The sequence below is a fragment of the Ochotona princeps genome, chromosome X (assembly GCF_030435755.1).
Source record: "Ochotona princeps isolate mOchPri1 chromosome X, mOchPri1.hap1, whole genome shotgun sequence".
NCBI classification, from domain to species: domain Eukaryota; kingdom Metazoa; phylum Chordata; class Mammalia; order Lagomorpha; family Ochotonidae; genus Ochotona; species Ochotona princeps.
The window spans coordinates 43,247,081-43,264,323 of NC_080865.1; the positions used below are offsets into that span (position 1 = coordinate 43,247,081).

Here is a 17,243-nt window from a genome sequence, read left to right on the forward strand (position 1 = left end):
GCAAGGTTGTCATTGAAAGCAACCCAGGCTGCTTCTACCATTTTCACATAAATATACCTATTGCTTGCCTTGGAATTTCTTTATAATTTAACTAAGAGATTTTCTACTTTCACATTTTTTATTTAGGATGGCTATTGTTCTCCTTTTCTGTGTTTTGTCTCACTGAATGGGTGGTGGCAAATTCCTTTGATTTCTCTTTCTTCTGGAAAGTCTTTATTTCTCCCTCATTTATAAATGAGAGCTTTACTGGGCACAGTACTCTTGGTTGGAAGTATCCTTATTTTAGGACCTGGGTTATGTCTCTTCATTCTCTCCTAACCTACAGGGTTTCTGATGAAAAATCAGCTTTTAGTGTAAATGGAGATCCTCTGAAATATTCTAGATTTCTCTCAAAACCCAAAGTCAGTGTTATCTGCAAGATTCTGTGTCAGACAATATCACCAGTGACCCTGACTGTGAAGGCCTGCCACCACCTTGCTCTCAACAGTCTGCAGTCTCCTCCAGATGGGCCACAGGGGACTCCAGTGGTATCCCTGCTAACTAGTGTGCAGTCACACTGTCCACACTGTTCCATGGTGTCTCTCCACTGTCCCTACAAACTCCTCCAGCTAGACCACAGGATACCCCTGCTAGTGAATGTACAATCATATGACTCACACTTTTCTATGGTATTTCCCCCACTATTCTGCAAACTAGTATTTCCCCTGTAAACTTCTTTCTAGCATTTCCCTGGGAATGCACTTCTGTGCCTCTCTTCCACTGGATTTCCCTGATAAAAAAAATCAGCATATCATTTCCCTATTCAGCCATCTTTGAATCCCTTAAATAAAGATTTCATCTCCAGGCCGAGCACAATGATCTAGCTCTTGAACCTCTCCTTGCAGGCACTCAGATCCCATGTGGGTGCCGGTTCATGTCCCAGCTGCTCCACTTCCCTTCCAGTTCCCTGCTTGTGGTCTGGGAGGGCAGTGGAGGCTGGCCCAAAGCCTGGGGACCCTGCACACACTTGGAAGACCAAGAAAAAGCTTCTCTCTCTCCATGGGAGACTCAGAGAAGCTCCTGGATCCTGGCTTCAGCTTAATTCTGGCCATTATGGCCACTTGGGGAGTGAACCAGTGGATGAAAGATCTTTCTGTATCTTCCAAAATTTCTATTTGGTTCTTCTTAATAAATTTTATCTCAGTAATATTCGTATTCATGTGCCTCTTGGATTTCTTCTTTTCTTTAATCTATCTGAATCCTCTTGCATCTGGTTCAGTTTCCTTGCAATCATTATTTTGAATTCTGTCATTTTGTAGATTGCCTTTGGTTCAAGATCTGGAAGGTTATTGTGTTCTTTTGAACATGTCATGCTACCTTGATCTTCATGTCTCCTATGTTCCAATGTTATCTGCCCATCTGTTGTACTTGTCATTTTTTCTTTATGGGGTAAGTTTTATTGGAAAACAGTTTTTGGAATGCAGGTATTACTTGTGTTGTTGATTTGAATTTAGTTCTAGGTGATCCAAGGTGTGCAGTTTCTGAGTGATTTTTTTTGTCTTAATCATTGTCAGCTATGTCTGTAAGAGGCACAGTGGTCTAGTCTACTATAGACTGTAGGGATAGAAGTGTGGCTTTGAGGTGAATTATGGTTTCTTTGGATGTGTGTCTTCAACTCACACAGAGTTTGGTGTCAGTCTTCCTAGTGAATAGGATAACCAGGGTCTCGTTCTTGGTGCTGAAGGAAACAAATGATGGCAGAGGATATTTTACAGACTGCTTCTGGTGTTAGCCCCAAGAAGCTAAGGTTCATCCCCCAGCTCACATAGAGAGCATGAGCATAGTTCTGCAGTTAATTCCCCAAAACTCCCAGTTACAGGATATAGGGATTTGTCTTTTGCAAAACATAATTGCTTTGACTCTGATGCTGGTAGGAGCAGAGCAGAAATGCAGTTCATGATTTTGCTGCCAAAAATGGTGCCCTGCTTGGGTCAGAAAGGAGATAAAGCAATGTAGCTTCCATGCTCCAAGCTTCACAGTTGCACAGATCCCATCAGTTCTCCAGGCTGAAGTCAGTGAATAACTGTGGAATTTGCTCTCAGCTGACATGATAAGATGGTGGCTTGCAGCCAGTTATGGGCCATCCCATTTGGGTGGCTGGTGCCAGCCCCTTAAACAGTTTTTATTTTTATTTTAAAGACTCATTTTTGTTGAAAGGCAGAGTAATAGGGAAAGAGAAAATCATCTCCTATTTCACTCTCCAGATGGCTACAATGACTAGGAATCTGGAACTGCTTCGGGATCTCCCACATGAGTGGCACAGAGTTAAGCACCTGGACAGTCTTTCACTGCTTTTTTATTAGAAAGTCAGATTTCCAGAGAAAAGAATAGAGACAGAAAGATCTTCCATCTACTGGTTCATTTCCCAGGTGGCCGCAATAGCCAGAGCTGAAACTAGCTGAAATCAGGAGCCAGGAGCTTCTTCCTGGTCTCCCATATGGGTGCAGAGCCCCACAGCTTTGGCTTTCCCAGGCCACAAGTAAAGAGCTGGAAGGGAAGTGGAGCAGCCGGGATATGAACCGGCACACAGGTGGGATCCTGGCATGTTCAAGGTGAGAGCTTTAGCCAGTAGGCTACCATACTGAGCCTCTTCCACTGCTTTTGTAGGCTCATTATCAGGAAATTGAATCAGAAAAGAACAACTGGAACTGGAATTATCATTCATATGGGATGCCAGCATAGCAGACAGTGGTTTAACCAACTGCCACAATGCAGGTTCCTTTAATAATTTTATGTGGGACGGATTTCTGCAGACCTGCTTTTAGGAGTGTGGGTAGGCATGCTCCCAAGCATGTTCCCAGGTATGTTCTTGTGCATGCCCTAGATCACAATTCAAAGAAGCTGGAGCCAAGTGACAGGTTCCTTCAGGGCCTGAGGTCTGCAGGCTTGTTACCAAAGGCTTAAATGGACATGGTTCCTCTTGGGTCTCCTGGCAGATGTAGCTGCTGACAGGATCAGATTCAACTGTAGATAGCCAAATTTATCACGCACAGGCTGTAGCCAGGACCAGTTTAGCAAGTCCATCACCTGGATGTAGACATGTCTGCTCACAGCTTTCCCTCTTTGGTCTTGAACTCCACAGGGTTTCCCAGTCTCCTACCTCAGTCCCAAAGCTCCCCCAAAAAGTACTTTTGTCTGTGGATGGCTGCTAAATTATTGCTGCTATGGGAGCATACAACAGAGGTGCTTTCTATCATGCCCTCTTGTTCTCACATAACTTCTTTTAACACTTAGAAAATGTAATTTATTTTGATTTTTTAAGTTAACATTTCAGTGTTCATTACAGTGATGAAGGGATGGGGATTGCAGATACATGTGGGCCATTGGTAGGGATGAAGAGGGTGGTGGAGAAGAAGGGATGAAAGAATTCTCTTTGGTGTAGGGTTTTGGGAGAGTGCATCATTCCTTGTTGTGTGAGACTACACTAGTGTTGGGTGACAGAATTGGTCTCTTGATGCCACCTCAAGGGCCTCAATGGGGTAAAACAAAATGTCCTGAGGGTGTTACTTGAGTGACTGATGGGTAAGACTGACATAGAACTGAGGAAATGCAACCTCTGGCCTGTGGCCCTAAGCTTGCTGTTTAGTAATTCAGGTTCTGACCCTAATATACACAATTTTTATTGCTGGCAAGATGCTTTCTCTTCAGTGATTGTGACTGTTTCCCCTGGATCTTGATTGCTTTAAGATGTTGTTGGCTTCTCGGTATAAAAGGTGACATATTCCGTCTCACAGGAGCTCTTCATTGCTCTGTCTATGTAAGATCTGAGGCCTTTTGGTTATCCATGGCTACCTCAGAGTGTCCACAGACCTGAGTGCTTTCTGTGAACTTTCTCTGAAATTTTGTGCCAATTGCTTTTCTTTCCATCCTTTGATGAGTTACTTGAGGTCTACTGTTGGATTAGAGGACTCAGTTGTCTTTCATGTGTCCCTGGCATCTTTCATGTGTGTCTTTTTCTGAAGTCAGTAATGCAGGTGGCTGTCTCACAACATGTGCTCTGAGGTCAGGCCACATGTCTATGGGACATCTCTGAGATCAGAGATCCTGTTAACCTAAGTTACTCCGATGAATCTGAGGGTTCACTTCTGACCAGGTCACCCTACCCAGTGCACTCCCCGCCCTAACACTCATGCTTCCCAGTGGTTATTGCAGCCTAATCTGGACTGCTGCTTGTTTATCTCCTGTATGTATCTGTGGGTATGTATATGGTGTGGGGGTGGAGGGGTTACCTACCAGGCTGGCCTACCACCCACATGCACCACTGGGTGCAATGATCTATCCCAGACATTCCCAAGCCCCAGTTCTCACATGCACCAGTGGATACAGAGGCCCAGCTGGGGAGATCCCTTGAGCACCTACTAGTTCCTTCCCCAGACCCAGCTCTTGAGTGTGCCAGTGAGTGTAGTGGCTTGGCCCAGCCAACCCGCAGCCATTGCCCTTATATGTACCAGCAGGTGTAGTAGCCCAACCCAGCCTGCCTTCAGACCTGGCACATGAGTGTGCTGGTGGGTGCTGCAAGTTAGCATGGCCTGCCCCTTACCTGACTCTCATGGGTGCCAACAGGTGTAGTGACCCAGTTGGGAGACCCGTTCAATCCTCCCCCAAAAAGGCCATACCCCTGACCCAGCTTCCATGCACTCCAATGGGTACTGCAGCCTGATCCTGCCATACCCCAGCCCCAACTCTCATGTGTACCAATAGGTACAGCTACTAGTTAGGGGATCCTTCCAGACTCATATCAGTCCTGTCCCTAAATCTGGATCCCATGTGAATGGAGTTGCAGCAGTGACTCAGCCTGCCTCCCTGTCCCTGCCTTCATGATACCAATAGTCGCAGCAGCTTGGCTTGGTCTGCCCCCAGACCCAGCTATTGCGCTTACCAGCAAGTACCTTGTTTTAATCAAGGCAACATTACAGAGTCCCTACCAAGCTGGTCTCCTGATCTGGCACTCATGTGTGCTGGTAGGTGCTTAAACCTGGCCTGTCCTCCCACCTCCATCTCCTGACCTTATGGGCACCAGCAGATGCAACAGCTCAGCCCCAGGAGAGCCTCCAAGCACCCTCATCTGGCTGGTCCCAGGTCTAGTTCTCCTGCATGCTGACAGGTGTAGAGGCTCAGCCTTAGGAGACCTTCTGAGCCCTGCTATCTGCTCCATATCTGTCCCAGTTCTGTTGCTCACATGCAGGTACAGTGGCCTGTTATATGGAAGACCTTAGCAGCCATCATATACACCTTGAATAGTCTTCAATGGCCCCACCCCAACCTCTCTCCTCATTGATGCACAGCCATGGTGGGCTCCACTGCCCTTGCCCCTCATAGCTTCTTAACACATTGAAATCTGTTAAACATGCTTACTACCTATGAAACTCACTAACAAAAATTCTGGAAGGGACATGGATTAGAAGAATAAGTTTTAGAACAGTGTCACAAAACATTAACAGAACCCTTGTCACATCAAGTTAGCAAATACTGAATCCTTATTCCTAGGAGATATAAGCAGCTAGGTTATTGCTATGGTCACTCTTTTGTCAGCCAGTCAACATATCACATTATTTTGTATGTGTTTATATTTAAAGTTACCTTGTTTAAATATATCGTTGATCCATTAACAATAAACATATGATCAAAAACCCTCTATTTCAAGCCTCAGTAAAGATTATCTAATCTATATATTTTGGCCATAAGGGACACCACAGCTTTCCTGTAGCCACTCTAGATCAAGCTTCCACACTATGTTTGGGAACATTTTAAACAGTAAAATCATCAACAGAAATGTGGAATATGTTACACTGAATGCATAACACAAATGGTATTTTGTTTACTGCATGAGAGCTGAAATAAGTAGACAGGTCTACCTAAGAATGTGTAAGTCAGGTGAATCAGCAACTTTTTCATGACTCTGGGCATATCTGCAAGTGATTGAAAAGGCACTGCAAGTATTGATTTGGGGCTATAACTAAGTATTAGTGAGCGGTTTACTTATATGTACAGAATATCAAATATGCAAGTAACAATTCCTCAAGTAACTTCAGTATACCTACCCTGAAATTATAACACTGAAGAGCTTGAATGTGTGAGACTGGTGGATATAATCTTTTTGAGAGTTTGAAAGAAAGAAATAAGTATCAATAATAATAATAAAATTAAGAATTATATCATCAAATGAGACTGCTGAAGTGTTCTAGAACCAACTGTTCAATCACATCAGGTTTTCTGATACTGTTAAATTGTGTAACCTGCTGTCACAAGAATACTGTTCTGAAGGTCCATTTCCAAAAAGTTATTAAATATTTGCCTAAAAAAATCTTGATTTGTAAGGGTAAGAAATTGTAGAGCTGGTTGCTAAGCTTTGTCCAAACATTATTTTTTAATGACATTTATTTACTTAAAATGCAGTTGCAAGACAAAGAGAAAAAAGAAGAGAAAGAGAGGGAGGGAGGAATACAGAAAGAGAGAAAGTGCTTTATCTTTGATCTTCCATCCTCCTCAAATGGTTGCAATGACCTGGGCAGGGCCATGCCAAAGCCAGGAGTTGGGAATTCCATCTGGAGCTTCACAAGGATGTCAGAGACTCAAACACTTAACAAATCCTAAATTGCTTTCCCAGGTACCTTAGCAGGAAGCTGAAAAGGATGTGGACACAAACTGGCACTCTTCTAGGATGCCCACATTGCAGGCAGTATTGGCTGCACCCCAACACTGATCTCCCCAAACTTTGCCTTTCTTCCGTTTGATGATGATTATGCTGATAAATTTGGCTGCAGTAATCATTTCACAAATACATTAAACTATTGGCATTAATTGTATGATATCCCTATTTGTCAACTACACTTTAATAAACTATAAATAAGCTACCAAATCACATGAAATGTTAACATTAAGACATAAATCTGAATTTGTTGCTATGACACAGTAGCCTAAGCTGCCACCTGCAATGCTCGCATTCCATATGTGCTTCAGTTTCAGTCCAGGACACTCTACTTACAATCAAGCTCTCTGCTAATGCACCTATCAAAGCAACGGAAGATGTATCTACCATCTGGACCCCTGCCACTTGGGAGACTGAGGTGAAGCTCCTAGTTTTAGCATAGGAGGAGTTTTAGCTATTGGAGGAGTGAATCAGTGAATGGAAGATCTCTCTCTTTCTCTTTCTCAAATAAATAAAACTTTCTTTTTTTTTTTTTAAAGATTTATTTATTTTATTACAGCCAGATATACACAGAGGAGGAGAGACAGAGAGGAAGATCTTCCGTCCGATGATTCACTCCCCAAGTGAGCTGCAACGGGCTGATGCGCGCCAATCCGAAGCCGGGAACCAGGAACCTCTTCCAGGTCTCCCACGCGGGTGCAGGGTCCCAATGCATTGGGCCATCCTCGACTGCTTTCCCAGGCCACAAGCAGGGAGCTGGATGGGAAGTGGAGCTGCCGGGATTAGAACCGGCGCCCATATGGGATCCCGGGCTTTCAAGGTGAGGACTTTAGCTGCTAGGCCACGCCGCCGGGCCCAATAAAACTTTCTTTTACAATAAAGCATACAGTCAACTCATTGCATCAAAAAATAAATCTTTGCTTTCTGAAAGTTCTGTCAAGTATTCTGTTACCCTGTTTCCATTTTGACTTTCCCTTGTGTCTTAATCACTTTATAGGTGCCCATCAAGGAAGAAGACGAGAACAGTGACAATGACAGTGACACTGATGATAATGTGCGGATCACGATTGGCAACATAAACACAAATCTCTCATTGTATAGGTATGTGACATTAAACTTACTTGGGTTGGGATACATCCAGGGAGGAGAAAATACAGGCGTTTAAGACTTTCCTGTCCTTTGAGCTTGAAATATTGCTCTAGGTATCGGATGGAAGGATTATTGCAAGGTCATTAGATTACTAATAATAATCCTATCACCAAAAAACTGTGATATTATATTGCTGAATTGTGGGCACTGTTTTGTTTTTTAGCACTTATTTATTCATTTGAAAGGCCAACTTACAGAGGATAGCCCTGTGGCGTTTTGGGCTAAGCCTCCACCTGCAGTGCCAGCATCCCATAAGTGCCTGTTTGAGTCCCGACAGCTACACTTTCAATCCAAATCCCTGCTAATGACCTGGAAAGGCAAAAGAGGGTAATCCAAATCCTTGGACCCCTTATACCCATGTAAGAGACCCGGAGGAAGCTCCTGGCTCCTGGCTCCTGGTTTCAGACCAGCCAGCTCTGGCTGTTACCGTCATTTAGGGAGTGAAGAAGGGGAATGGAAGGTTTCTCTCTCCTCTTTATTTCTCCTCCTAACTCTACCTTTCAAAGAAAACTGTAAGTAAATCTCAAGAAAAAAAAGAAGCAAAGTTACAGAGAGAGAAGAGGAAAGAGAGAGGGCTTCCAGCCTCTCGTTCACTCTCTCAAATGGCTTCAAAAGTCTAAGCTGGGACAGGACAAAGCCAGGAGTCTAGGACTACATCCGGTGCTACGTGGTCGGCAGGAACTCAGCACTTGGGTCATCTTGCACTGCTTTCCCAAATGCATTAGCAGGGATCTGGATCAAAAAGGCAGCCACCAGGACTTGAGCTGCTGCTCATACGGCACCTATGTGTTGTCACAGGCAGCAGCTTAAACAGCTACCCCACAATGCCAATCCCAATTTGTTTTATTGTATTTTAGCCTTTTTCCAGGGTACTTTTGAGTGTTGTCTTCTTCAGAATTTTTATGTTCTTTTTAAAGGCATGACCCCTAATTTTGGTTAAGAATTGAGGAGTTTAAAGATGAGAGAGGTGGTGAATCTATTTCTGACAAAAACAGCTTCTCCTAACAGCAAAACAAACAGTGTTCTTTAAAAAGTCAGTATTTAGGACCCAGCACAGTGGCCTAGCGGCTAAAGTCCTCACCTTGCACATACCCGGGATCCCATATGGGCGCCGGTTCTAATCCCGGAAGCTCCACTTCCCATCCAGCTCCCTGCTTGTGGCCTGGGAAAGCAGTCAAGGACGGCCCAAAGCCTTGGGACCCTGCACCTGCACCTGCACCTGTACCTGCGTGGGGGACCTGGAGGAGGCTCTGGGCTCCTGGCTTTTGAATGGTGTGGCTCTGGCTGCTTTGGCCACTTGGGGAGTGAACCATCTGATGGAAGATCTTTCTCTCTGTCTCTCCTCCTCTCTGTATATCTGACTTTCCATTAAAATTAAATAAATCTTTAAAAAGTCAGTATTTGGAACTCTCTTGAGTCTGTTTTATTGTTTTTTAAAAAAGAAAGAAAATGGCCTACTTTGTGCAACTTAAATGCTCTTTTTTGTTAAAGATTGCTTTTGTTTAGGAAGTTCAATTTTTTAAAAAAAAGTAGTTCCATTTAAACTTTATTTCTCAGAACCACCAATTCCATGATCTTTTCTGTCACATATATATTCATGTAAATTAAATAATAAATGTCACATCTCTGCCAACATTTCAAAATTGGAATATATACCATTATGAAGTTAAAAGCATAACATCAATATCCTCAATTAACTTCCTCTTTTCCAGCACAAATAGGCAATTTTTGCACCCTGTGGATGAAAATTTTACTTGCTCTGACTTTTTAAATTGTTGTTGTCAGCGTATTCTCAGACAACTCTAATTTATTTCTGTATCCTAGAGCAATGCTGGCTAATCTGAATGCACAAGGCAGCCAAACCTTTGGAACATCTGAAAAAGGTATCTTCCTCCTTTGTATTGTTATTGAAGATGTATATTGCATTCTTGTATCTTGATCATGTCCTGAAATGTTTGAAGCTTTTAAGTGATGTTTTCAGCTAAGAAACAATTTTTAGAGAATTAGCTTCATAATAAAATTGATTTGTCCTCCAAACCCTCTCATGACCAGATTCCTCTACTAGCAGTAGCCCAAACCAGAGTGACATTTGTTACAATCAGTGAGCCTACACTGACACATCATTATCACCCAAAGTCCATTATTATATTAAAGTTCATTCTTGACACACATTCTATGAATTTGGACCAATGTAGAAAGTTTTGTATCTGTCATAACATCATAGTGATATGTTTTGTCTCTTAGGAGGATGGTTAAGCTACAGAGATTTATTTTCTCATAGTTCTGGAGTTTAGAAGTCTAAGATCAAGATAATGGCCAGTTCAGTTTCTGGAAAAACTGTTCTCTTCTTGATTTGCATATTGGCAGTATATACCACTGTGTCCTATATTTTCCTTCAGTGTGTAAACACAGGGAAAGAGCAAAAGAACTCTCCCTCTTTCTTTCATGAGAAGGCCACTAATTCTATCATCAGCTCTTCATCTGCATGATTTTATTTAACTTTAGTTACTTCCCAAAGGTCCTGTTTTCAAATATCACACTGTGGGTCAGGGATTCACATACCAATTTTGGGGGAGCACAAAAATTCACACCTATAGCATAGTATAAACCTCAAACTATAAAGACAAATACAAATTAATGTGTACTTTTCTAGGTTATAAAATGAATATGTATGATATACAATACATAGTATATAAACATATAAATTCAAAGATCAATCTTGTAAGGCCCTGAAACATCTAAACTTTTCCTATTTCTCCTGTTTCTGAGTTTTAGCTAGGATAAATCATCTCATTCTCCCTCAAGCCATACCAGATTTTATTCCATTTTGAAAAAAAAATCTATACTTCCATATACCATCTCACAGTGAATACTCTTACTGTCCCCAATTCTTCTCTTGTGACCATTCAGCAAATTTCTATTTATATTTTGTTATATAAAATGAGTAGGTTTCTTATTTTTCATGATACAGACTACACCCACTCTTATCACTTTCTTCATGTTATTACAATAGCATCTCACAGTTACAAGTTTAAAATTGTGATCTATAAATGTATCATGACGTGGCAAGTAGAGGGAAAAATACACCAAAATATAATAGGAAATCCTAAAATTACTAGGCAGCAAAGATGCATGCTCTTTACAGCAGCGAATTACTAGCAGGATAATTTCAGTTATAGAGTTTATAGGGTTTTTTGGTTGTTGTTGTTTTGGGTTTTTTTGAAAAAGATTTATTTTTCTTTTATTTTTATTGGAAAGTCAAGTATACAGAGAGGAGGAGAGACAGAGAGAAAGACCTCCATCCAATGATTCACTCCCCAAGTGGCCGAAACAGCCAGAGCCGCACTAATCAAAAGCCAGGAGCCCAGAGCCTCCTCCAGGTCCCCCACGCAGGTGCAGGTGCAGGTGCAGCGTCCCAATGCATTGGGCCGTCCTCAACTGCTTTCCCAGGCCACAAGCAGGGAGCTGGATGGGAAGTGGAGCTTCCGGGACTAGAACTGGCGCCCATATGGGATCCCGGGGCGTGCAAGGCTAGGACCCCAGCAGCTCAGCTACTATACTGGGCCCTTATGTATTTTGTGTTTGTGTTTTAGTTGTCATAGACCAGAGAGAATATATATTTGTCTTTTGGGGACTTGCTTATTTCACTAAGTATAATGGCTTACAGCTGGCTTCATCTTGCTGTAAAAACAGTAAAATTTATTTTGTTGTGTTTGAGTAGTGTTCAATAGTATAAATGTACCATATTTTCTTTAAACATTCATCTGTTGATGGGCATTTCAGTTGGTTCCATGCCTTAGCTATTGTGAATTGCACTACTATAAACATAGGGTTGCAAGTAACCCTCTTTAATGCAAATTTCATTTTATTTGGTTTTATACCCAGGAATGGGATAGCTGGGTCATAGGCTAGATCTAGTTTCAGTTATCTGAGGAATCTTCATACTGATTTTCCTCAGTGGTTGCACTAGCTTACATTCCCATCAACAGTGGATTAGGGTACCTTTTCCCCTGCAACCTGCCAGTAATTATTGTTTGTTGATTTCTGTATGTTGGTTATTCTCACTGGGGTTAGATGGAGCCTCATTGTGGCTTTTATTAATGTTTCCTTGATATCTAGAGAACCCAAACATTTTTTATGTGTCTACTAGCCATTTGACTTTCATCTAGTGAGGATTATGTGTTCGTGTCTTTTGTCCATTTCTTAACGGAGTTATTTATTTTGCTTTTATTGAGTTTCTGGAGCTCTTTGTAGATCCTGGATATTAGTCCTCTATTTGTTGTATAGCTCGTAAACATTTTCTCCCATTCTGTTGATTTTCTCTTCACTTTATTGCACAATTGCTTGCAGTGCAGAAGCTTCATAGTTTGATGCAACCCCACTTGTTAATTTTTACTTTAATTACCTTTGCTTCTAGAGTCGTTTCCAAGAAGCCTTTGCCCATGAGTATATCTTATAGAGTGTTCCTGGAATTTTCCTCAGTAATTTTTTTGGTGACAGATCACAGGCTTAGAATCTTGACACATCTGGAGTTTATTTTTGTATAAAAAGATGGGGTTTTATTTCTTATTTCTGCAAGCATATATCTAATTTTCCCAGAATATTTTGTAAAAGACACTGTCCTATCTCTCCAGGCTGGTATCAATTTGTTTGACAAAAATTAATTGGTTACAGATTATGGATTTACTTAAGGAATTTCTATTCCATTTCATTTTGTTACAAAATGTCTGCATTTATGCCAGAACCAGACTGTTTGGATTACAGTTCCCCTGTAGTACATTTAGAAATCTGATGTGAAGCCTCTGGTGTTGTTTTTATTTCTTGGAAATGCTTTAGCTATTCGGGGTCTCTTGGGTTTTCACAATAATTTTTGCATCATTTTTTGTAAATCTCAGAAGAATGTCATTTTGGTTGCAGTTTTTATTGTAATTGCATTAACTCTATAGATTACTTTCAGTGATATGAACATTTTGATGATATTGAATTAGCCAATTCACAAACATGCCCGATTTTTCCATGTTTTGGTGTCTTCGATTTCTTTAATCCTTAGCACTTTTCATCATGGAGGTTCCTTCATATTAATTGAAATTTTCCAAGATATTTAACGGTTTTTAAATTATTTTTTACTATTGTATAATGATACAGTTCCATAGGCTCTGGGATTTCCCATCCCCCTCCCCAAGTACCTTTCCTCCCCACCCAATGATTTTCCCTCTAGTATTACAATGGGTGGTCCTTCATGAACAGTCATAAGTCCATCATGCTGTTATTGAGGTGTTTCCCATCATTGTGGGCATGGACAATGTTGGAGAGTCCAGCATCCTACTGTTAGGATGTTTTCAACTGTTTCACTGGGAGTCTGTCTTTGGTCTGGATGCATAGAGACATACTTCACTTTGTTCCACATCTGAACACATCAGTCTTTGCTACACTTCTATTTTACATCCCCATAAATACAGAGTCAGTGAACACAGTCTACAACAGGGAAAAAAAGAGTAAATGTTCATCAACTTGAAGTTAACAAATGTGCTACGAAAATACCAATGCATTGCTAGAGTTGTGAAAAAGAAAATGAAAAATCTTCTTGTGGTGCTGAATAAATTACAATTAAACCTAGAACATCATTACCCCTGAGATGGAGCAAAAACAGTGTTGAACAGAATATTTACAATCTCAGGTGTTTACAAGCAATCAAACTGTCTCTTATGGATGATCAATTAATGAATCAGAAGAACTTATTGAAAAAGACAAATAACTACGAAGTGTGAAAAGGTGAAATTCACAGTAAAAATAATTAGATTTGACACCACAAAACTACAAATTCAAACAAGAAAGGGACATTTTCTTAAGAGGATGAGCACAAAACCCCTAGCCATATTAGCATTGAGCATCGACAGGGGACAATCACTTAAAATCAGTGATGAAAGAGAAATGGTTCCAACTTTTTGCTCCTTACATGGGTAATGATATTATTGGCATGGTCAGTAATAGGTATTGTAACTTTTTTGTTGTCTAGGTATACTTAGAAGTTTCATTCCTTAGTAGAGATGACTTCTATTTATTTTCCTTGATTCCTGGTATTCGGATCTTCATTGTGTCCTTTGTTTGTGGTGTTACATATGTGTGCTTGTTCTCCTTTTTTATTGTGTATTTTTATGGGAATTATATTAGAGTGAACATATGATGTCTGACCTTTTGGGATTGGCTCATTTCCCTTAGCATAATGGTCTTCAGTTGGGCCAATTTGGATGCAAATGATAGAGTTTCATTCTTTTTAATAGCTGAGTAGTATTCCACAGAGTAGATGAACCAGTTTCTTTATCTAGTCCTCTCTCAATGGGCATCTAGGTTGTTTCCTTTTTTTTTTTTTTTTTGCAATTGTTGATTGCACTGCAATTAATATACGGGTGCACGTTGCTTTCTCATGTATCAAGAAGTTTGAATATATTCCAAAAAGTGGGATTGCTGTGTCATATCACAGGTGGATTTTCAGTTGTCTGAGTATTCTCCATCCTGACTTCCATGGTGGCTACACAAGCCTGCAATCCCACCAGCAGTGGAGTAGGGTCCATTTTCCCAACATCCTCACCAGCAGGTGTTAGTAGTTTTCTGTATGTGGGCCATTCTCACTGGAATTAAGTGGAACCTCAGTGTTGTTTTTATTTGACTTTCCCTTATTTCTGGGGAGCTTGAGCATTTTTTCATATGCTTGTTAACCATTTGAATTTTTTTAAAGATTTATTTTATTTTTATTGGAAAGTCAGATATACAGAGAGGAGGGGAGAGAGAGAGAAAGATCTTCCGCAATGGCTGGTGCTGTGCCGATCCGAAGCCAGGATCCAGGAACATCCTCCAGGTCTCCTACACGGGTGCAGAGTCCCAAGGCTTTGGGCTGTCCTCGACTGCTTTCCCAGGCCACAAGCAGGGAGCTGGATGGGAAGTGGAGATTCCAGGATTAGAACCGGCGCCCATTGGGGATCCCGGCACGTTCAAGGTGAGGACTTTAGCTGCTAGGCCACGCCACCGGGCCCTAACCATTTGAATTTTTCCTTCGATAAAGGTTTGTCCATTTCCTTCACCCAATTCTGGACTGGTTTGTGTGTTTTATCGTTATGATTATTCTGGAATTCTTATATTCTGGATATTATCCCATATCTCCTATGTAGTGTGCAAAGATTTTTCTCCCATTCTGTTGGTTACTTTTTCACTTTGTTGATTGTTTCCTTTGCTCTCCAGAAACTTCTATGCTTGATGTAGTCCCATATGCTTATTTTGGTGTTTTTTTTTCTTTTGGTGATTTTTCTAGGAAGTTTACGCCCACACCTATATCTTGCAGAGTATTCCAACTTTTTGTTCCAAAAGTTTGATGGTTTCTGGGTGTAGGTTTAGATTTTTTATCCATTTAGGTTTGATCTTTGTTTATGGTGAAAAGTGGGGGGTCTTGTTTCTTAGTTCTGCAGGCTACTATCAAATTGGCCCAACAGCATTTATTGAAGAGACCTTCTTTCTTCCCTGGGTTGTTTTCTGCTCTCTTGTTGAAGATCAGATGGCTTTACATGTGTGGGTTCCCTTTTGATGTTTCTATTCTGCTCCATTGGTCTTCCTCTCTGTTCCTATACCAACAACAGGCTCTCTTGATTACTGACACCCTATAATATATCCTAAGGTCTGGGACTGTGATCCTTCTAGCTACGTTCTTATTCTTCAGGATAGTTCTGGCTATTGTGACCTTTTGTGCTTCCATGTGAACTTCTGTACAATTTTCTCCAACTCTGTGAAGAATGTTCTTGGTATTTTGATTGGAATCTCATTGAATTTGCTTTTGGCAATATGGACATTTTGATGATATTGACTCTACCCATCAAGGAACATGATGTATTTCTCCACTTTTTAAAGTCTTATTCTATTTCTTTTTTTCAGTGTTTTGTAATTTTCCTCATAGAGATCTTCCATGTCTTTAGTTAGGTTTATTGCAGGGTATTTCAGTATCTCTGTTATTTTGAAGTGTACTATACTGACTAGTTCTTTTTCAGCCTTGGGGTCACTTGTATATACTAGGGCCATTAAATTCTGCTCATTTATTTTGTACCCTGCTACATTACCAAATTCTTGAATGAGTTCTAGAAGTTTCTTTTGTTCTCCTATATATAGAATCATAGATAGATTGACTTCCTCTTTTCTAATTTGAATTCTCTTAATTGCTTTTTCTTGTCTAATAGCACTTGTGAATACTTCCAGTACTATGTTAAATAGCAGTGGCAATAATGGACATCCTTGTCTAGCTCCAGATCTTAGTGAGAAAGCTTCCAATATTTCCATAGTCAATATGATGCTGACATTGGGTTTTTCATAAATTGCTTTGATTATGTTGTGGAATGTTCCTTCTATGTCTACCTTGCTTAGAATTTTTGGCATTAAGGAATGTCAGATTTTATCAAATGCTTTCTCTCCATTTATTGAAACTACTGTATGGTTTTTGTCCTTCAGTTTCTTGATGTGGTGTATCACATTTATAGATTTGCATATACTAAGCCATCCCTGCATGCCGGAGATAAATCCCACCCAGTCCAGGTGAATGATCTGTATGATGCATTTTTGTATTCTGTTGGCTAATATTTTGTTGAAGATTTTAGCGTTGATATTCATCAAGGATATCAGTCTATCAGTTTCTTGTTTCTCATGTGTTTCTATCGTGTTTCTATCTGGTTTTGATATTAAGGTGATGTTGCCTCATAGAATGTGTTTGGAAGGATTGCCTCACCTACCACTATTTTGACTAGTTAATTGAGAATTGGGGTCAGTTCTATTTGTAATACTTCGTAGAAATCAGCAGTGAAACCATCTGGGTCTGTGGTATTTCTTTGTTTAGAGGATTTTAATTACTGATTTGATTTCTGCCTCCATTTTTGGTTTGATTAGATTTTCTGTTGCCTCCTGACTAAGTCTCAGTAGATGGTAAGAGTTCAGAAATCTATCCATTTCTTGGAGATTTCTGATTTGTTTCTGTACAGTTGTTTGTAGTAATTTCTGATTATTCTCTGTATGGCTGTTATTGTGTTCCCTTTTTCATCTTTAATACTATTAATTTTTGTCTTCTCCAAGTTTTTGTCAGTTGGGCTAGTGAGATGTCCATTCTGTTTATTTTCTCAAAGAACCAACTTTTTGATTCATTAATTTTCATGTTTTGTTCTTCCTGTCTCCATTTGGTTTATTTATTCTCTTATTTTAATTATCTCTTGTTTCTGTTGTTCTTAGGGGTTTTTTGCTGTTGTTTTTCTATCTCTTTCAGGTGTATATTTAGTTCATTTACATGGTGTCTTTCTTGTTTCCTAATGTAGGCACCAATTGTGTAAATTTACCACTTAACACTTCCTTGGCTGTATCCCACAGGTTTTGGTATGCTGTG

The 17,243-nt window shown here is 40.5% G+C and overlaps 1 protein-coding gene across 1 annotated transcript in view; it reads left to right on the forward strand.

The window, feature by feature from the left end:
• The window catches only part of LOC131478620 (uncharacterized), a 127,772-nt gene that overhangs the window by 22,026 nt on the left and 88,503 nt on the right, over positions 1 to 17,243 (forward strand). Inside the window, exons 5-6 of the mRNA XM_058659073.1 lie at positions 7,686 to 7,789; positions 9,662 to 9,720. Of these exons, the coding sequence (XP_058515056.1) occupies positions 7,686 to 7,789; positions 9,662 to 9,720 (163 nt within the window). The remainder of the gene's footprint in view (positions 1 to 7,685; positions 7,790 to 9,661; positions 9,721 to 17,243) is intronic.